The sequence below is a fragment of the Anas acuta genome, chromosome 7 (assembly GCF_963932015.1).
Source record: "Anas acuta chromosome 7, bAnaAcu1.1, whole genome shotgun sequence".
In the NCBI taxonomy this organism is placed as follows: domain Eukaryota; kingdom Metazoa; phylum Chordata; class Aves; order Anseriformes; family Anatidae; genus Anas; species Anas acuta.
Genome location: NC_088985.1, coordinates 27,735,495 through 27,756,608, shown reverse-complemented (window position 1 = coordinate 27,756,608; position 21,114 = coordinate 27,735,495). Strand labels below are relative to the sequence as shown.

Sequence of the window (21,114 nt, the reverse complement as noted above, 5' to 3'; positions counted from 1 at the left end):
GCTGGCAGGGCATGCTGAGCACCCAGGGAGTCCTCCGCATCCCTCTCCAGTCCCGAGGATGAAGGATTTGGTGCTAAGGAGCTCCTAAGGGGGATGTGCTCGCAGCCCTCCTCTGGAGAAGGGCAGGTTGCCATGACAAAGGCCTTTGAGAGAACGGTGTGGGATGGAAAAAAGACACGTGAGAGACCTAGGAGGGAAAAACACAGATCTCAACTCAGCATTTGCCATCATTTCTCAGTAAAGAGTGACTGGGATTTGGGACTTTTGTTTGTGGGAATTAGGAAAGGACTATGGCTGCCCTGAAATCAGGAGAGGGCGGATGAACAAGGCAGACAAACACAAACATGCAGCATAAAAAGAGCCCAGGATGTGCTGATCCTGAGGAAGAAGAGTTCCCCACAGCAAGGCATCCTTACTTCACTTCAAACATCCGTTGTTATCAAAAGCTGCCCAAGCAGAATCCCTGTAAGCAAAGGCACCTTTCTCCATGGCCTCTATGGGTCCCTTTCCGATGGCTTTAAGAAAGCTTTCACCACCTGAGCCACCTGCCACCATTTTATGGATTGCACAAGCCTCCCTGCAGTAAAAGCAAGCTTGCAATTGCCTTTGCAAAATTGTACTTTGTTTCTAGAGTTTCTTTGTGCCAGAAATTCTCAACAAGGTCTGAACACTTCTACAGAAGGGAAGGAAAAAAAAACAACAAACAACACAATGAAAAGGCTATCAGCTAGAAGGGAAGGTCAGCTCCTACCACTGCATCAAGTGTTAGGCCTAATCCGCTTGTCTATTCTACGTTTAACAAGCCAAGAAATATGGCATTGTTTAATAAGTAAAGTGTCAAAAACATGGAGCTCTACAATCACCAAACAATCAGGAAGCCGGGAAATCCCACTGCCCTGAAAGGCAGAGTGAAAGACAGCTTCAATTTCCTGAACTGAATTTTTAACACGTTGCATCTAGCAGCCAGTCATCTCCCTCTCTCCCATTTGTTGTAGGAGATCCATTTCAAAACATCATTTCCTTGCTTCAAGTCATGCCTGTCATTACAATCCCAAAGCACTCAGGCTGCACACACACTATCCCTTAAGAGCAGTGACTTCTGGGTTGGAAAGGCAGCATCAGCCGTGTATAATGGGAAGAGCTATCGCCTGTCTCCTCCCTACACCCCGCGCACAGATCTCCCTCTTCCACTTCCCTCTGCAGCATCCGAGCCTTGGCACGGAGTCAGCTGGTGGTGCCACGGATACAGCTCCCCTGTGTCCCTCTGCTCGCAGCACCACGCATCCAGAAGGGATGCTGTACTCGTGTGTCCCAGCTCCGAATCCCCCTGTGCTCAGACTTTTCCCATTTTTTTCCTGCTGATTAAGCTTCTCTCCTCTCATCTCCAGCTTTCCTCTTCAGCTCAGTCCTCCCGTCCAGCCCTGCACCCCACGCCTTCCTGCCCGCGTCGTACCTGTTGGCAATACTTGCATTGCTGCCACTGCCGCTGTGTTTCCTTGCCCGGCTCAGCCTCCGCGTGGGCTTTGGGTCTTGGAGTCCAGGACTTGAAACTGAGGGGAAGGTCGAGGCATAGCCATGTTCGCACTCTGCACAAGAATCAACAGGCAGGGCATAAAAAAAAGGATCATTTGGGGAAAAAAAAAAAATAAAAAAATAAAAAAAAGAGAAGGCAGCTGGCAGGCCTGGTTGCTAACCCGTCAGCCTAGCTGGGGAGGCCCCTAAGCACAGGGAAATGACTGCTGATGTATTCAGGGGGAAGTGGAGCGGGAGGTGGAGAGAAGAGAGGAAGGGGAGTGCGAAGGCTCTGCCGGCCTTGGGGGAAGGCCCGCGTCTCCGATACCTGCACACACCACAAGAAGCCACCACGGCCAAGGCTGCCTCGTCCCTCTCTTCCTGTCCAAGCTGCGTGAACTGAGGAAATCAGCCCCGTTTCTCCGTGCTGCCGAGGTCTCTGCAAAGCCAGAGCCTCCCACCCCATCCCTGCAGCTCCCCAGCCGCCGTCCCCTCGCCTTCCTCCCAGGAGCCGCGCTCACCTTCGCTCCCCTTTCTCCCCACAAAGCTCCCACCTCCACCACCACCGCCTGGCAGAGGCTCTGCCAGCCCTGCCCCTAAACCTCAGCCCCTCCACAAGACAATTTCAGCCCCCGTTCCTGCCGTTACCTCTCTCCCTTCGCTCCAGATACTCGGCCGCCTCCAGCAGCCGCTGGATGTTGATCAGCTGCACCTGCTCCATGCCCCGGGGAGCCGCCCGGGGAGGGGGGGGCTCCAAAGGCTCCCCCAAAACCCCCCCAGCTCCCTCCTGGATGGATGAGGATGAGGATGGGGAGCCTTCCTCCTCCTCCTCTTCTTCCTCCTTCTCCTCAGCAGTGGCCACGCTGCCCCCCCCCGGGGCCAGCCCCGGCCCCCCCCCCCGCCTCGCAGCACTTTGTTTACCTCGGCCGGGCGCTCACGGGAGAAGGGGGCGCAGCGGCATGGGGCTGCCTGGGAAATGTAGTTCCTGCCTGCCTCTGAGCCCTGGGGGATGGCGGCTGCCAACGGCCATCACCCCTCTTTCGGCCCTGAGGCGATGGCGGCTGGCCCCGAGGGGGAGCAAGGAGGCAGCCCCCCGTGGGTGGCAGCCCCCCGTGGGCTCAGCACGCTGCCGGCTCCGGGCCTGCAGCCGCTTTGTGCCTCTCTTTACAAACTTCCAGGCGTGGAAGTACCCCGAGTGGGGTGAGAGAAAAGCCAAGAGAGGCTACACACACAAAAAAAAAGCTGCAGGGTGGGAGCTTCCCACATCTTGGCTGTGGAGGTGTAAAGAAAGATGAGGCGAGGCGCACCTCGAGCCGTGCTCCTGACAGGACGCAGCTGTACGGGATCCGTGCCCCGACCCGAGTACAGTCCTTCAAGAATTTAGACAAAAGAAGGCCCAGACAGCAAGTCTATGTACTAATGAAGTCATTTTGTGTATACGAAGCACCATATAAATAAGTGACACTTGGCCTCCTCAATATTTTAAAGAATCCTGTCACACCTACACCTTGCAGTCCCACCTCCACCCTTCCCAGTGGCTTAACAATACTCTTACATCCTGACCTTCCTACACATACACACCCTTGTGATCACGTCTGTAACTGAATTTCACCAACATTAACGTTTTCTGGTATGGAGCATAAAAACTGTTAATATTTAATTGTATGATACCAGACTCCAAAATAACTTTAACTACACCCCGAAGTGGAACAATAATCACAGGACGTTCAGAGTCAAAATCTGAATCTCAGACTGATACTGACCTAGAAACCCTCAAAAGATTGTTTTCTTGGGGTTATTTTTCACAGCTATGAACCTTTAGATTGTGACTGACCACGTTTTCGAGCATTCCTCCAACAGAACAGGAGCTGAAAAAGTACCTTCAACAAAATAACAAAACCCAGAAAAGCTCAGATTCTCGATGGCTTGTGTCTGTTAGCAAGAGCTTTAAACAGAGCATAAAATATCAGGAGACTCATGGTAGAGTTGTAAGACTTGGCAGTAGGCCTTGAGAAGGCCTGAAAAAAAGTGCATTTAGTTTACTTAATTTTTCTTCAAGCGCATTTCTCTGATTCACCATTTCAGAGGTTTCCCCAGAAAACTGCAGGCTTGCAGCTGATGGAAGTAAAAATAATACCACTATTCAGCTCGCACACAACCCCTTTCATCTCTGAATCTCAAAGGGCTGACTTGGTTTGTTTCTCTTAAGACGGGACAGTTAAAAAAGAAAGGAAGCTGGAACACCTTCAGGGCCGTACTTCCCTCATTGCACCTAGCAGAAAAGCAAGGCCCAGTCCTCACCCAAGCAGGACAACCACCACTCACACACACACGGAGCCAGCCCAGGAGGCTCGTAAAAAACAGCTTTTATCCAAGGGAGAGCTCAGGGAAGGAAGTATTCTTTCCGTCTCTCTCTCTCTTTTCTATACTGGAAACTACTGATAGCACAGATAATTAACAGCACATGTTAAGACTCAAATTTGAGTAGTCCCAGGGACTACTTCTGTGCTCTTGGATTTCTCACAAAGGGAAAAGGATGCAGGTGCACGCGCGGCTCTGCGACAGCGGGGTTAACGCAAGAGCATTTCTGAGTTCCGACTGTACATCCTGCTTCCAAAACCAGCAGTGTTTGCCTTTCAGGATTAGCAATACTAAGCATCAAAAAAAAAAAAAGAAAAAAAAGAAAAAAGCAAACCAGCAAACCGTGACTCAAAAGTCACTGCAAGACAAGTTGTTGTCAGCAACCACCACCACTACCTTTTCACGTGGCGATGCGTGTAGTGGCTCTAGGGATTAAGTAGGGAAAGCCACGGCTGTAATATGAAGTGGTAATTTAGGAGTCTAAGTATCAGCCTCCTGGAGCCAAGGTTCAAGACACAAAATAGAGGAGTACGGAGGAGGAGGAGGACATGGGTGCACGTGGTGAAATAAATCAGCACCAGAGTAAAGAGCAGGATCAGTTCTTTGTGCAGTGATGTAGGATCAGCTCTTCCATTTACACATCAGCTCAGCTTCCACATCTTTGTTTCTTAAGTAAATAATGTACAATTAAAAAAATCTGTGTGGAACAAAGACAGATTTGAGAGTAAACTGCGGGACATCTTCCCAAAGCCCTACAGAGGTAGGCAAGCCAACCACGGAGCCACAGTAGGTCTGCAAAATCTTTCAGTTGTCATCCCAAGTGCCAGTGTGGGCAGGTCAGCCCGTAAAATGCCAGATTTGTATGTGACAGAAACAAAAGTGGGTGGAAAGTGAATGGCACGAAGACGCCTAGTGCTATTCAACTGCTGACCAAAAAACCCCCAAAGTCACATTTAAAATGTGGTTGAGCAATCCACGGGCAACGCTGGGGAGGGGCTAAGGGAAGAGTATTTTAGGGGAGAATGAGATCATTTAATTTAGTGGCTCCAAATGATCTGTAAGTACAGTTTTCTGATTATAAGTGCTTGCTGCTTGGCATCCCTTCTGGCAGCTGTGATTCACTTTCATTGTGTGTTCTGCTGTTTCGCCCTTTAGAAAGGGGCTTTTTACATTTTATTAAATGGCACTTCGGCAGCCCTCCATTTCCAGCCTTAATAATGGATTTGTTAATCTCCCTGATAGCCTTTCCCTCCTCCTTAGCAACAATTTAAATATCCAAGAAGAAATCTGCAGTGCAGAAATCAATTAATATTTACATCTGAAATGCTGCTGTGCTATTTTAATCAAGTAAAACAGATGTGGTCTGTTTTTTACCACCACCACCACTTGCGTTAAACTAGCTGCTTCTATCAGGGGAATCTTCTAGGAGCTTTCCAGAAAGTAATGTTTTAAGCTCCCCAAGACGGCAATGACTTCAGTTTATTTTTTTCTTTCCACTCTGCAGGAAGGGAAACTGAGGTGTAAGCAGCACATGAAGAAGGCACACCCTAAGCTAGAAGTAGAACAAGAATACAGCTCATGAATCAAGATGCCCAACCCTCTGCTTTGAGCACAAGGTTTAGAAATAACACAGGGCTTTGCAATCTGGGTGTTATTTTCAGCAAGGGCAATACCTTTGGTTAAACTGCCTAGTTTCCCATCCCTTGGTTGTTTTTTTCTTAAATCCTCCCATCCTCAACGCTTTGCAAAATCAGCTAGGAACACGAACATGGCAAAAGTTGCACGAGTTTCCTTTGCCCACCTTCGCACAAACTCTGCAAATCCTTAATCTTGCTTTCAAAGCCTTGCAACCTAACACCCCTGCAACTAAGGCACGAACAGAGATCCCCGTGAGGAACCATTTTCTGCAGCTCTCAAATCAGTAAAAAGATTCACTGGAGTGTGGAACAAGCAAATTTTTGGTGAGAAGAGCTCCATAAAACTGCCCTGTTTTTCTACCCAGGAGAAGAAGATCTATTGCCCACCTGAACATCCCATCTACCAGCACACACTAATAACCACGTCTCCGTTCCCATACCCATCTCCCTTCCGATGCCTGCAATACCTTTGGTAAGGGACCTACAGCGTCTACAGGATGTGGCCTCATTTCTCATCGAGGAGCCTCGTTCTTTTGCAAGGCATCAGATAATCCCTCGCAGCACTCCCACTGGTGCCTGGAACCCATCCAACGGTGAGGACAGAAACTGCTCGCAGCCAAACCACCTGGATACCCCTGAGTTTGGACAGGAATGAAGCGCATGCTATACACACTGAGTCAAAGAGCAAGCCCTACTGATCGATAAGGCAAAAAGCCACAGGTGTACTGCCTCTCCGGGCTGCTGGCTTGCTCCCAATCCTCTGAGAGATGTGTTGCTGTTTTCAGACCCGCGCCGTGCCCCAGTTCCTTGTGAGTCAGTGCCTCGTTCTGTGACTTGGGTCAAGTCACTTGGCTAACCCGGCCGCAAAATTAAGCAAGAGAGCCGCCCATAAATAAAAAATACAGCACATACAGGATGGGGTCCCTCAGGTTACTAATAGTAAGGTCGGGTTCTCCAGACAATGACGCTTCTCTGCCAGCTCTGAGGATGCTCTGCTGACAAGGGACGTGATCGGTTCTCAGTAGGGCTTCTGGCACGGCCCCACAGCTCCACCTCTGCCCCATCATTTCTCCTGCTGTGGCTTCCTTCTGCATTTTATGACGAGGTCCAAGCAGCCTGAGTCAAAATAACCCAACCTGGAAGTGGCTAACTCATGAATCACTGTGGCCAGGTCACGAACCAGGAGGAATGAAGGAGGCTTATTGTGAGCTGGATGAAAAATATAGAAATGAAGTAGCCCTGTACTGCTCCAAATACTGCATCAACGTAAGATCCAGGACCACCTATACCGACCTTGAGGCCTGGGTTCAGCTCTCATTGATTCATGGGAGCTCTGCACACAAACTTAAGGCAGTCTCGTATCCTTCTGCCCTCTACTAATTACAGGTTTCTGATACATCTCTGCTTTGGCTTGTCAGAAAAAGACCCCAAACTGCCCCAAAAACAATGGAGGGAGCCACATGATGAATACAGTGTTGACTCACCCTCAAGGCTCAGTTCTGCTCTCCTTGAGACAGGATTATTCAAGAGCAAAGGACAAATCTAGGGTCACCTGTTGTTATTCCTGGTCAGAAGGTCACTGAACAGAGGCGGCACTTGAAAGTCAGACCACAAAGAAGATCCAGCAAGCTTCTTGTGAGGGGCTGGAGTCCTCTGTGCACACCTCTACTAAACACGTGAATAAAGACACCGCTGTCAGGGAGGTTTGCTTGCCTTCGTGCTTTTAGAGGAGGATGTGACAGCGTGTCTGTATCTGTAGTGAGATCAGTGTGTATTACGTACCACGTCTATTACAGATAAAGCATCACATCCAAAGAATTAATCACGTGTGTTTATGCAACCTTCCACTGACATAAGCATGAGTCCACGAACACACAGGCAATGTCTGGCACATGCCAACCCCAGCTGAATGTACTTCAGGTCCCTCTCTCTAAAGCCATCTTCCAAACTTTAGTAACTTCAGCTTCTGTTACAAACTGCTACCCTCTTCCAGCCACACACCGTTGTGAAGGGGCATTGGCAGAGGTTAGCCATGCACCAACAGCGCTGCCCTCAGCACAGCTTTCATTTCTGAAAACAGCCAGAGTCATTTTTCATGTGATGTTTCCATTCCTTTGATACCGAGCTACGATTCCTAGAAACAGGTCATTTGGAAACCCGCCCGTGTCAGTCAGCGAGGTGTGCTGGGGCTGCGTCCTGTGGTCTCGCCTTGAGAGCTGCATCTCCAGGCAGGCAGCGCTCATTTCCAGCGGAGAAAACTGGAGGAAAGACTTCTCTGTGATTTCAGTACCTAAAAACACCCCATTTTACCCAAGCAGTCTGAAAACAGGACTCCATCCTACTCAGGCACTGCAGCGTACTCCAGATTATTTTGCAGACCCACACATTCTAGTTTTTAACAAAGTGAATGAATACTAAAGCAGTGTTTTACCGTGCTGAATGGGCACCACTGAATTAGTGTCCCACTGCTCCAGACCTGATGGTACGCTGCAAATGCATCTAAGGGGGAGCTGGTTAAAAAAAATAAAGTCTTGACAGATCACCTCCAGCTCTCATGGGGCTGCTCTACCAGGCAGCACCCACCCCTGCTTGGGACAGTGTTTTGAGGTGAGCAACCTGGACGGCCAGCAAGGGCTTGGGAGAACAGATGCAGGCACTGAGCATGGCTTATTAGAAACAGTGTGAACTATGATCCCCTTTCCAGGCTCACCATTAACAGCCCTTCCTCAAACACCCCTCGTTGGCTCCCAAAGCCCTTCAGGACGCACTATCTGCATGATGAGCAGTGCCACCCCATCAGGATAACGCATGGGCTCTGCTCCCAACCCCTGCTGCTTCCCCATCCTCAGCACCTGTCCTGGCCAGGTGGAGCCAAACATCCACCTGCTACCTCTGTTTTTTTTTTTTTTTTTTTTTTTTAACAGACCGTGTTTCCTTGGGGCAGGGCACCGTCATTCCCCTACGTGCACAGCACCGAGCCCAGCAGGGCTGTGACTCAGCCGCCTTCCTGGTGGGAGTCACCCCAAAATAGCTCCTTGGAGCCCTGCCGAGCACCGCGCTCAAATGACCAGGGCAGGCTGCAGGAAGCAGGAGGGTGCTGAGTCTGCCTGCCGCCAGCTGGGACACAGCTCCCGTCACCCAACTTCTGGGGCCGGCCTCCTTTGTTATTGCTAATTGCCAGGTAGGAGACGGCACTGATAAGCGAGGAGCCATTATCAGCAGCTGGCAGCCAGCGAGGGGTGCACCGAGCGATCCTGCCCACTCTGGCAGACTAAAGGGCAGCGTATCCTCCTGCTGCAACACAACCCGAGCCGAGCACGCAAATCTCTCCCCAGCCAGGCCAGGTAGATACCCTCGGACGTAACCCTCCTGCCCCTGCAGCTGTTCTCAGTTCAAACCGGGCCCGTGGTGCTCGGAGGTTGTTTTCCAATTCCAGCAGCGTTTCTCTTTGTTTGGGAGCAACACGTCAAAGCTGCCTGTTCCACCGCGGCCACGGCTCCAGCAGCACGCTCGATAGCCCAGCCCTGGGCTAAACGGGACTTTTCAACGTAAAACATCCCGATTGCCAACAAAAAAAAAAATTAAAAAAAAGAAAGATGTTGCAGAATCTCCTAAGAGAAGTGAGGAGTTTAATTGCTGGGACCGTGATTATCGTCAGCGGAAGACTCAGTGAAAACAACTTGGCTGTTAATGCTTTCTTTCCAAAACAACGCAACAAAAATCCCGCATCCCCGTGTCCTGCTCACGCAGCACAGCTGGCAAGTTACGCCGATCAGCCCGTTTTTTGGTTCCAAACACAAAAAGGACGCATTTTTCAACGAAGCGCACGGTGCTGCTCGCTCCCAGCCTTTCCCTGTGCGCGGCCGCCCCTGGGCTGCTCTGCTCCTCCGCTGCGCGGCTGTGCAGGCTCATTATGAAACGACAAATTGTAAATGAGAGGCGAAAACCCAAGTTTTGGGGAAGGGGAAAGCAGCCTGGCCGGAGACCACCAGCAGCAGTGGGGGTGGCGGCCCCGCAAAGTGGGGGTGCCCCATGCGGGGCCCTATGGGCAGTGGAGCGGGGTGGGGGGGGCGATGCTGTGATGGAAACGGGGTGAGGGATGGCGGGGCGCTGCTGCTGGGAAAAAGAAAAAAGGGGAAAAGGAAACGCAGCTGGAAGAGGAGGAGAAAAAAGGGGAAAAAAAGGGGGAAAAGGGGAAAAAAGGGAAAAGGGGGGAAAAAAGCAGAGAGTAAAAAAAAAAAAAAAAAGGAGAGGAAAATAAAAGGGAGAAGAGCAACATAAGAGGGGAAAATGAGGAAAACAGAAGAGGAGAAAGGACGAAATGAGCCAAAAGCGAGAGGTGCGGGGGGGGGCGCGGGGACACAAGGGCACCCGGCAGCCCCGGGCTCACCCCGCCGCCCCCCCCCGCTCCGCGCCCCGCTCAGCAACACGTGACGTCACGGGGGGGGACCCCGGCGCCGCGCATTGGCGGAGAGTCGCGCCTGGCCCCGCCCCTCGGGAGGCGGCGGCCAATCAGCGCGCCGCGCTGCCTCCATGTGCGAGCCATGCGCCCGCGGGGGGCGGGGCCGGGGGCTGCCCGCTCGGGCTCGGCGCAGCTCCGCGGGGGCGCAGCGCGGCTCAGCCCCGCGCAGGGCGCTCAGCGCAACAACACCGCGCAGCGCAATGCAAAGCAAAGCAAAGCAGCGCAGTGCAAAAAGCAACGCAGCGCAACGCAACGCAGAGCAGCGCCCCGGGGCACGGCGGCCCCTTTGTTCGCAGCACGCCTCCCCCCCCACACTCCCTTCGTAGCCCCTCTTCCCCGCTCCGCGCTGGGGCATGGCGCAGTGTGCGCGCACCCTCCAGCAGCGGCAGGCCGGCCGCTCGCCCTGCCCTGCCTTGCCCTGCCTTGCCCCGCGGCTACCTGGCGAGCGCCGCCGCTTGCCTACGTGACTGTGCCCATGCCCCGGCGGGGGCAGCGGGGACGCGTCGCCGCCTCCTTCCTCCCCGAGGACCCCCCCCCAGGGGCTGCGGGACACCGGCCCCGGCCGTGGGGCAGCGGGGACACACGGCAGGGGGACCGGGCACACAGCAGGGGGACCGGGGACGGGGGGGTGCCAGCCCCGCGGCGCTGCCCCCCCAGCCCCGAGCAGTGCATTCATGCCCCCCCCCATCCTCCCCGTCTCGCTCACTCACTTTTATTCTCCTTCTCGATCCGCTCCAGGTAGCTGGCGGCCTCCAGCAGCACCTGCACGTTGCGCAGGAAGGTGTCCATGCCCGCGTTGCACAGCTCCCCCAGGGGGCAGCGGGCCCCGCCGGCCGCCCCCGCTCCCCCCCGCGGCTCCCTCCGCGGCCGGCCGCGCTTCCCCATGCCCCGGCGGCTCCCAAGCCCCGGGCCCTGCACGGTGGCGGCGGCGGCGGCGCTGCGTGTGCGGCCGTGGGGCCCTGTGCGGCCGGGCCCGGCGCCGCCGCGGTCCTAGCGCTGCCGCTGTGGCGCTGCTTCGGGCCCCGGGGCCGCCGCCGCCGGCCCGCCCCTTCCCCGCTCCCCGACGGGGCGGCCCGGCCCGGCCCCGCCTGCGGGGAGCTGAGGCGGCGGGCTGGGAAGGTGTGCTGCCGCCACGGGTCGCCCCGGGTCGCTTCATGTCGTCCCATGTCGCCTCATGTCGCCCCTTGTCGCCCCGTGTCTCCTCATGCCGCCCCGTGTCGCCTCACTTCGCCTCATGTCGCCCATGTCGCCTCATGTCGCCTCATGTCGCCCCTTGTCGCCCCGTGTCTCCTCATGCTGCCCCGTGTCGCACCGTGTCGCCTCATGTCGCCCCATGTCGCCCCTTGTCCCCTCATGCCGCCCCGTGTTGCCTCACATCACCTCATGTCGCCCCTTGTTGCCTCATGCTGCCCCATGTCACCCCATGTCACCCCATGTCACCCCATGTAGCCCCTTGTCGCCTCATGTCGCCCCGTGTCACCCCATGTTGCCTCATGTCACCCCATGTCGCCCCATGTAGCCCCTTGTCGCCTCATGCCGCCCCGTGTCGCCTCACGTTGCCCTGTGTCGCCCCATGTCGCCCCACACGTCTTCCCGCTGCTCTGTGCCCCCTCAGGGCCGCCTGTCGCTGTCACACCAAGCTCTTAGGGCCACCCGGGGGTCCCCAAGCACAGCCCTGGCTTCACCCCTCGAGGGGTGCTGACACCACATCGGCTGAGGCTTCTGAGCCGTGTTTTGAGGGGACCCCCAGCTGCGAGCTTGGCCCTGCTGCCTCCCGACCCCACATCCAGCCACGTCAGGGAGCGATAATTGGCACCTGCGGTGGCACGGGGACCTGAGTCACCCCGGGAGCGGGCTAACCCCATAGAGCAGCGCGTGCAGTGATGTCCCTCAGGCTCCCCATGGCTTTGGGGAAGCACGGCTGCAGCATTTTGGCTGTCACACGTGCCTCATGGGGCATGCAACCATGTGCCAGCAGCGCCATGCACCCACCACAGTCCTTGCTTGAGGTGACGGCACTGTGGCTTTCTTTGGGCATCCATTCTTGGCCACCAACAGCAGCAGGATGCCAAATTGGCCTGGCTGTCCTTGTGCTCGGCTACCCACCCCTGTAGCAGCCCCAAAGCACAGCTCCCACGTGGATACAGGTCTGTCCTGCCTGCTGCTGCGACGTTCCCTGGGGAGTGGGGTTGGGAGACAGCAGCACTGCCACAGGGAGGGCCTGAGGAGAGGCTGGGGTGCCAGGTTTCCAAGGGAATGGACCCAGGAGAAATGGGGTTTCCAGGGGATAAGGGCTGGGTTACATGCAGGGGCATTTCCATGGAAATTTCCCCTGCCAGCGTAGCCCCCACTCTCTGCTCCCACTGTGAACATGAGGTACGGGACAAAAACTAAAGCACTGAGGGAGGAGGTGTTGCAATATCGCCGGCTCCACACACCCAGAGACCGCAGTCCGGCACCCCCATCCACGTTAGCCGAAATACAGCCAGCTGGGCTGGGCTCTCTTCATTTGCCTTCTTGTTTACGTTGTTTAACCTTTGAGCTCCCCCCGAGGCTTCTCTCCTCAGGGCTGCTCTGTCAGGCTGGCTGCACACCCGCGGATCTGCTCGGGGGAAGCGGGGTGAGCCGGGACGAGGTGCCGGCACAGCCCAGCTGCCCACGCCATCGGCAAACCCTTGCTCCTTTCCTCCTGTCCCTGTGGTGGCTGTGCCTGCTGAGCAAGGCTGCAGCATGTGAGGACTCCTTGCCCGAGCTGTCCCCAGGTGGAGGAGGCTGTAAATCACCCCTCGGACAGACAGCACAGGATGCAGAGGCAGTGGAAGGGTCCGGGGCCAGGACAGCTCTGGGTTTTGGTCTGCAAAGGCTCCTGGACCCACCTGTTCTCTCTCCTTTATGGCTAACGCCATCATAATCCTTTTACAAAATTTCACCTGCAGTCTGCTGCTGCCCTTTTGGAAGGACGAACCTGTTTTCCAAGTGCTAATTGCACTGCCCATCTGTCAAGGACAGACATTTCGCACTGCTCGATAGCGGTACCAAGATAGTAGGGGGAAAAAAAAAAGTCTTGAAGGGCTAGTGCATCTCTTCCCTTTTTTTTTGGTGGTGGTGGTGGTGCCACAGTGTGTGTGGTCACAGACTAGAGCAGCTGGAGACAAAGCAGATTTCTGATGGATCTGGAGTGACTGCTGAAGGCTCGATCTCACGGCTGGACCCGGGGGCTCCCCACGCCACCGCCTTCACCAGGGCAGGGCAGCAGGAAGCCTGGATCACTGCTAGGAACTGTGGCTGTGAGGACCAACATTTTCTTTTTTAGCACTTCATTTCCCACTAATACCAGTCTTTTCGCTTTCAAATCCATTTTCTTTCATTTGCAACCTGTTTTGCAAAATAATCTGCCCTTGCACGGGAAGGGTTATTGGCATCACTGCTTGTGGTCACCCAGGTGGCCCCAAGCCCAAAAGCGAGTGCAGGTGGAGGGTGGCTCCTCACCTGGGTGCCCAGGTGTGATTTCACCGGGGTACAGAAATCAGGCAGTGTGGAGCAATGCACAGAGATTGGTGAAATCCTGGATTTCATTTTTTTTTCCTGCTTCCCAGCCCTTAAATCTTAAAGCTGCCCCAGAGCCAGTGCAGTGGTCCACCAAAGCACCAGCACTTCTCAGGATGCTTGGGACTCCTCCAGCTCTTAGGCACTCCCCAACAGTCCTCCTTTCCCCTTAACACTCATTCCTTGGATGGTTTATTTATGGGGAAGAAACCAGCATTACCGATCAAGTATTTCCCTTGTTCACAGAGAAAGGGGGAAAGGCTCGAGGCAAGAAGAGGCTTGAGGAGATGTTTAAAGACAAAGGATTTCTCCGTCTTCCAGTCAGACTCTTTTTCCCCACTTTTTCAAAGCACAAATCAGACACCAATCTTCGTTTGGAAGGTTAAAGCAGAGGGGGAGGAATCTTGCTGTTTTCATTTCCTGCGTGCTGCCTGTTTAATTTGTTTTGGGTTTTTAGGGAAGACCTTCGCTGACCAACCCAGGAAGTTTTGTAGGCAGCACCTTAACGACTTGTGATTACATCTGCTCCTGAGCACCCATCACTGCCCAGTCCATGGTGAGGGGCAGTGTCACCAGCACCGGCTGCAGGCTGTCCTGCAGACCCTTGCCTGCCACCTGCCCTTGCTCCGCTTGCCCTGGTGCCCAGCAGGCGTGAGATGGGAACGGGATGGGACGTGGCTTAGGGGCACCGCCAGAGGCTGGGGCGCAGGTGGCTGGAGCCGAAGGGAGGGGATGCATGGGAGCAGCTCCACCCGATGGAGTCCTTTGTCACGAAGCCATTGTAACTCCAGTGTTTCACTCCCCCAGCTGCTCCCCAAACTTAAACAAGTTGGATCCGCCAGCTTTCCTCCCTCGCCACCACGCTGACCTCAAGCCATTGTGGGAGCAAGCTCCTTTTCAAGACGTGACAGGTAATTCATTCTCCACCATGACTCATTCCCAGGCTTTCTGGAGAATGGAGAAAAATCACCCCCATCTTCCTGACGTGACAGCGGGTGGCTCGCAGGCGGCAAAGTAATGCAAACAGGTGTCCCTGCGGTGTGACATGCTGGGCAGGAGCCCCAGGGTGTGCAGGCAGATCTTCTCCACCAGCTTTGTCCTTGAGTGGCTCTAAAGCATATCCGTGATCTCCTCTGAAAGCTGCCTCAAACTCTGCCTCAGGTTCTTGCCTCCTGCCCCTTACACAGGTGGGAGCTGTGATCCCTCTCTATTTGCACCCAGCCTACTAATTGCCCTCCCCATTCCTATTTCTTTTCCTGGAACGTGTGTTGGCCCATAAGCTTTCTCACTCAGGTTGTAAGCCAGCACAAGCTCTCCTTGTCTCTTGCTAGCTCCTTGCTGCTCAGCACTCTTGGTCTTTCCTAGCACTTGATACGTCGTACTGAAATGAATAAGTATTTTTTGCTTTCCCACACTTAAGGTAAAAACATGGTCTAAAATTGTGATGTACCAGCAGAAGACAACATTTTTTGGGAGTGGATTTGCTGCCAGATGCTCCCGACAGGTCTGGGTGGCTCTGCAGGGAGCAGCCGGGCTGCTGGCCTCTGGCACCCAGCTTTTGGGGACACAGGCAGCGTGGTGGCGGGGTCCCCTGGGGCATGAGTGTGGGGTGACAGGCAGGGGCTGCCCCAGGGGGTGCAGCAGCAGCTTAGGGATGCAGTTCTGCTCCTCTTCAGTTGCTCGGCATCATAACATTCACGTAGCCTGGCCTTGCTGCTACTCAGAGAGCGTAGAGTCGTACGGGGAGGGTGGAGGTGGAGGGGATCTGCTTCTCCCCCAGCCCAATTCCTGCTGTCCTGGGCAGCCACACCATGTAACCCCCTTCCCGCATGTCCCAGGCTCTCAATGGTCACAACCAGCTGACACCCGGTCGTTCCTGTGCCAGCGCTCCTGCAGCTTCAACTCTTTTCTTCCTCTCCGGTATTTCCCTGCTGCTTGCCCTTCTCCTTCCTCTTCCCACCTTCCGTACCAGGGGACGGGCACCGCACCTTCCTCATGGCTAAGCATTGCACCCACACTGTGGAAGTGAAAAATGGCTTGTTGCAAAGAAAAAAAACAACAGTGAGATGGTTTATTAAACCTTTTAACCCTTTTCGCATCCTCTCCATGCTCTCCTGGGCACAGCCGAGCCTGGGGCCAAGGCTGGCGTGAAAAGGTTCCTATTTTCCCTGTGTTTCCCAGCTGCCATGCAGATTACAGCTGTTTCTCCCTGGTCACGTTGGCTGCAATACTCGTTTGGTTGGTATTTAATTGCCTCTCCCTAACGACACGCTGCGCAGGGTGTAATTTGCCATTGCTGGTCAAACAATGCAGATAAACGCAGCTCGCACGAAAAGGCAGCGGAGCAGGGAAACTTTGCTATCTGCTTCTGGTCTCCTGTACAGCCGCTGGCTCCAGACATGGGCGGGACGTGAAGAGATGTCTCGGCCTTTGGGACACAGAAGGAAAACACCAAATAAAAGGCGATGCCCACATACAAGACCAGCTTCCCTGCTGGGGTGAACCCAGAAACACCCCCAAAGATACCAGGGCTGTGCTGGTGTGCGCCAGCTCAGGCCCATGGGTTTGTATAGTTCAGCGATTCCCTTCTCTTGGGCTTGAGAGATGTCTTATGTTTTCCTGATTTTGAGGTGTAAAGAACTGAAAGATATTTTAAGATTTTTTTTTTTTTTTTCCTATTTCTTAACCTTAGGGGTGTGGGTACACGTACAGGAAATGGTAACTTGGTTTCTGTTTGGGAACCACCCCACAGGAGACAAAAAGCCCAGAGGGTCTTTGACGCAGGAGCCAGGAGGGCTGCCCCATCGCCCACGTGAACTCGCAGTGTTTCTCAGAACCCGGGCTCAGAACAGACAAAAAAAGGAACAAAAACGGGAAAGTTTCAACCCCCAGCCTCAACTTCTGGTCTCGGTTCCATTGCACCGTGATGCTCTGAGGCCTCTAGCATGGTCGCGGGGCATTCCTGTGCCAGGAGCTGGACCTGCCCTTCCTCTGGCAGCTGTGCTGTGGCCAGGCAGAGATCTGCCCCGCTGCTGTGAGGCCAGGGGGTGAGAGAGGTAGCAATTAGCCTGCCCTTGTAATGCCAGTGCTGAAGAAGCAAACCGTGAACTTCCTTGTCCTGGCTCAGGGCAACGCTGTGCACAATGCAGCTGGGTATTGTAAAAAAATACAGGAATGGGCGATACCCAGTATCGATACAAAGACAGTAACACAGAGAGTTGGGTGGATTTTCATGCTCCTTAAAAATTTATACAAATGAAGCTATTAGTCAGCATCACTTGTAAAGGACTGCAAACACCCAGAACACAGCGAACTTTAAAACTCTCAGAGAATCACCAGCACTAAAATCATCAGGGAATCAATAGGCTCCCACCCCTGGACCACTTGGCATCCTCGTCCCACTGCTACAAGGCCAGATGAGATGAAATTGCCTGCTTCATCGCCACCTTGCACACCACCATATGCACGTACAGCACAGCAAACCACACGATAACAAGGTCCTGCCCTGGCAGCGGCTTGCTGGCAGGGTTTGGGCACCCACAGAGCAGCGTTGCCTTGGCTTTGGGTGCATGATTGGCACGTCGGGGGCACCCAGCAGAGCTGCTGCCTTGGCTGGTGTGTAGATGGCCTTGCAGAGTGAGACGTGAGCAGCAGCTCCCAGGGCAATGTTATATACACGTGTAAAAATTAAATACATGTAACCAGGGAAATCATCTACTCACTTTATTTTTTTTCTTCTTTTTTTTTTTTTTTTTTTAATTTACACACAGCACACGCACAAACATTATTTTCCCCAGGAGAGATGGCTGAGGGAGATAGCAATGCTGGAAAATTGAAATGGAAATGCAAAGGTGTTTTTGCTGAGAGCTGGAGGAGCTTCCACACACGCACAGATGTATTTGCATGCATGTGTATCCACCTCCACCCTCACAAACACACCCTCCCATTTTCACTCCCCACATGAGGTGTTCCCCGTGCCAACCACAGCACTCGGGGTTAACGAGACCGGCACGGCAGCTCACACAGACTGAAAACACAGCAAGAAAGCAGCAGGGAGGAAGGAGGTGTCAGGAGCCTGAAGGCACCTATGCCTTCCTTCTCCTGTTGGGAGTATGCCCCATTTAGTTTAAGTTTTCCAGACATTAAGCCATTTGCGTGCCTCGGTCACTGGGGAATTGTGGCAGGCAGTGCAGCTGCTGTGGCCCATGGGGGCATTAGGAATGAGATGCAGGATGTTAAAGGTGCTCAACATCACAAGTTTGTAGTAACACAGCATCATTTTGTGGTCTTAACGCTGCATGTAGCCACCTTGCTTATCTACCGCTGTGGGAGGCTCTGTCCCCGCTGCTGCCTCCTCACCGCCCTCCCTGGGCCCAGGCCGCTGGGGAGGCCGCTGTCTGTTCAGGGTGGCTTCAGCTCCATCCATGCAGACAGCAAGGCAGCACAGCACCCTGATCACCATCAGAAATGCCAGTTCAATTATTTTGTGAAATACAGATTTCTCCAATTAATGTTTTTTTCCTCCACGTTCAGTAAAACAGCAATGGCGAAGGCCTCAGACCTAGGTGAGGCCAGGGACAGGGTTTAAGGGACCGCTCTCCTCCCCGGCCTATGCACCTAGCACCATGCAAGGCAAATAATTTAATACCTCTGCATATATTAATCATATGCAGGTACAATTAGCATGCGTATACACACACAAACACATACAACATATGTAATTACAGGCATTGGTGTTAGAGGTGTCTGGCCTGACAGGAACAGTCAGTGCTGAACTCCAAAACACTCTGGTGCTGCCTGCTAGAGAGGCGAGCATGTTCAAAGGCGCTGGAACAAGCTGGTGGCTCGTATTTGGGGAGAGGGTTACTTCCCAAACGGCCAACTTCTCCCTCTTGTCCATCCACCTGAAGAGGAATTGGTGCTGGGGGTGGCTGAGATGAAAGCACACAGGCAGTTAACTTCAGGCACTGTGGCGTGTTCACCCCACCCGCTGGAGATTACTTTTGGCACCCAGGGAAGATGCAATTTGGGAAACTTCAGTCCTTTGAGCCTCTCTGAGGTATGAGGGAGGGATGCAGGGGCTGTCCTGGGGCCTCAGGGCAGGGAGCCTGGTCCTGAAGTGCCGTGGAAAGCCCTCATGATGGTAACAGCTCCCCTGGCACAGCAGAGCTACAGCCTGGTTTCTGCCGATTTGTGTCTTTATATAAGATTTCAGTAAGTTTACGTGAGTTTAGTGAAACTTTGAAGTTTGCAGAGCCTCTGTTGCTCAGCTGTTACAATGACAGAGGAAAAGAGGTGAGTCTCCAGCAGTGGCCCTGTCACACAATGCTCAGCCCTACACATGGCAACCCCTACAAAGGATTACGTGGCTTCTGATGCCTCACACTGCGGGGCTGAACCAGCAGCTTGCTCTTCTGCAGCTCTCCCTGGCATCTGCAAGCGTGCCAAGCCTCTGGAGAAAAATCTGTCTGTTAAGCACCTAATTTTAGGCAATGCTTGGACCTCCAGAGGAGATGGCTCAGCAGTGTGCCTGATGAGGAGGTTGGAGAGAGTCTCAGTGATTCAGGAAACCCATACATTTGCATGATACAGATGCACTCATATCACACCTAAGCATAAGAGCCTAGAGGGGAAAGAGTCTGTCACATATGGGCTTGAGACTTTGGTTTTCTCTCCCTGAGTTTGATCCGGTGCAAATGTGGAGCGGGGACAGGAAGGAGAAGCTGGAGAAGTCAGGCAAGACAGTCTGGAAAGGAAGTTCTGCTGAACACATGTGGAAAACACTTGTAGCCACTATTTCTGCTTTGTGTGACTTCTTTTACAAGCAGATCCCAAGTATGAAACATCTGACAACACCTTAGACTTTTTTTTTTCAAAGCCAAACATGCTTTTCTTCTCTCATTGAGACAACTCAGGGTGTGTCTGTCTTTGACCACTGTCTGTTATTTAGTCATACCCTGCCTGCTTTTTCCCTGTACAACAGTTAGTATCAGCATTAACAGCTAAGTCATTGCCTTCTCAGGTTTGGCTAACAGGGAAACACAACTGTAGCAAATCAGCACGAAAGTCCAACTTACCCAGTGTCCTGCTTCTCAAAGAGATGCAAGGAAGACACTTAGAGAATAGCCTAAAACCAGGGCAAGCACACAGTGATGCTTCCCGACACCTTGCCCTCAGCCTCTGAGGATTTACAGCTCAGAGACTAAGACGCACAAAAAGTATAAAAACCTAAGCTTTGACTTTGACAGGTTTTATTTGCCAAAGAGCTAGGAGACACAAACGGGTTAAGTCAGTGGCAAAGCTTGCCTTTCTGTTTCGAGGAGCCATGAGAATTTAGTGCAACCCTCAAAACTGTTGCAGCTGAACTTCAAAAGCAGCACATTTTTCTAATACTTCTAAATATCTTCACTGTAGTCCTTCCTTGATACACAGCTGCCACGATGCAATTTGCCTTACAAATCCCCTGACATCTGGTTCTCCATTTGCACGTCCATGGCTAAACCCACGGCTGAGGGGGAGGTCAGCAAAGCTCTGCCCTGGCTCCAAGGCACCCAGAACCCTGCAGGCTCCCGGCTGCACACTTTCCACAGGGCTCTTCTACCCCAGCCATCCAGAAACACTGAGAGACCCCTGGCCTGTGGGTGAGGTTGCAAAAGAAGGCATTTGATGTCAGGATATTCTTTAGAACAGCGCAGTAAGCTTCCAAGTGCAAAAATGTATTACGTTCTTTGTTGGTCGCCGAAGCACTGAGCTAAGTGGATGTCTTGCCTCCCAGATAAAGCCCCTTCCATTTCTGGATTTTGAAATGAATCAATAAAGAAAATGAGTCCAGCAGCCAGATGTCTGCTTTCATCTCGCTGCGCTGGAACTGGAATAATGCCCACCAAATCTCCACCAAAATACTTTCTTTGAAAGCTCTTTTGTTAACGGCTTTCCAACGGCAGGGAACGAAATGTAGCAAACGTGAAAATCTGATGCCACCTAACGGCCACTTGAACATTCAGCTTTCATGGCTGTCTTTGGCTTTGGGACTCGACCAAAATTTCAGAGTGCGAACTCTTGAATACGCATTGCTCCTGCAGATGCAGAAAGACAAAAGGAGTGATTAATTGCAAAGGGACTTTGGGAACTCACCCAAGGAAATGTCTTCTCTCCCTATCCTCAGAAAAATGGCCCCACAGAGCTCCCATCGCTGTGGATGTAGTAGCGTGTTTAGGGGATGAAATATCTACACGTGTATTTACCAGGGCTGGGCTGCACGGAGGGGAAACACAAGCTGTGGCCACATCTGCCCCCTGCTTCTCATCACTGCTGAAACTTTCCATGCCGAGCACTGGTCCAAGTGAAAACTGCCTGGCTGTGCTTGCAGGCACTGTCTGCACACAAAATTCAAAGCTAATGTAATCAAACACTTCCACAGAACAAACCTGTAGAAAAATACAAGTTGCCAGAACGTCAGGTGGAGAAATCTTCCCTTTTAGAAACTTCCACTGCTGCTGGCTTTGCAACAGAGTGGAAATTCTGGCAAAGGACTGAGCAACCTTTACATTAGCGATGTGCTTTTTACTATTCCCTTAAAAGCCTGTGCAAAATTCA

General features: G+C 53.1%; 1 protein-coding gene across 2 annotated transcripts in view; it reads right to left on the bottom strand.

The window, feature by feature from the left end:
- The window catches only part of MXI1 (MAX interactor 1, dimerization protein), a 42,659-nt gene extending 31,659 nt beyond the window's left edge, over positions 1 to 11,000 (bottom strand). Inside the window, exons 1-2 of one of the 2 annotated variants that reach the window (XM_068688500.1) lie at positions 10,683 to 11,000; positions 1,454 to 1,586 (exon numbers count right to left, since the gene is read on the bottom strand). In XM_068688500.1, the coding sequence (XP_068544601.1) occupies positions 1,454 to 1,586; positions 10,683 to 10,857 (308 nt within the window). In that variant the 5' untranslated portion in view covers positions 10,858 to 11,000. Of the gene's footprint in view, positions 1 to 1,453; positions 1,587 to 2,160; positions 2,413 to 10,682 lie in introns of those variants that run through there. The other variant, XM_068688501.1, reaches the window with a different exon arrangement.
- Between the last annotated feature and the right edge of the window lie 10,114 nt (positions 11,001 to 21,114).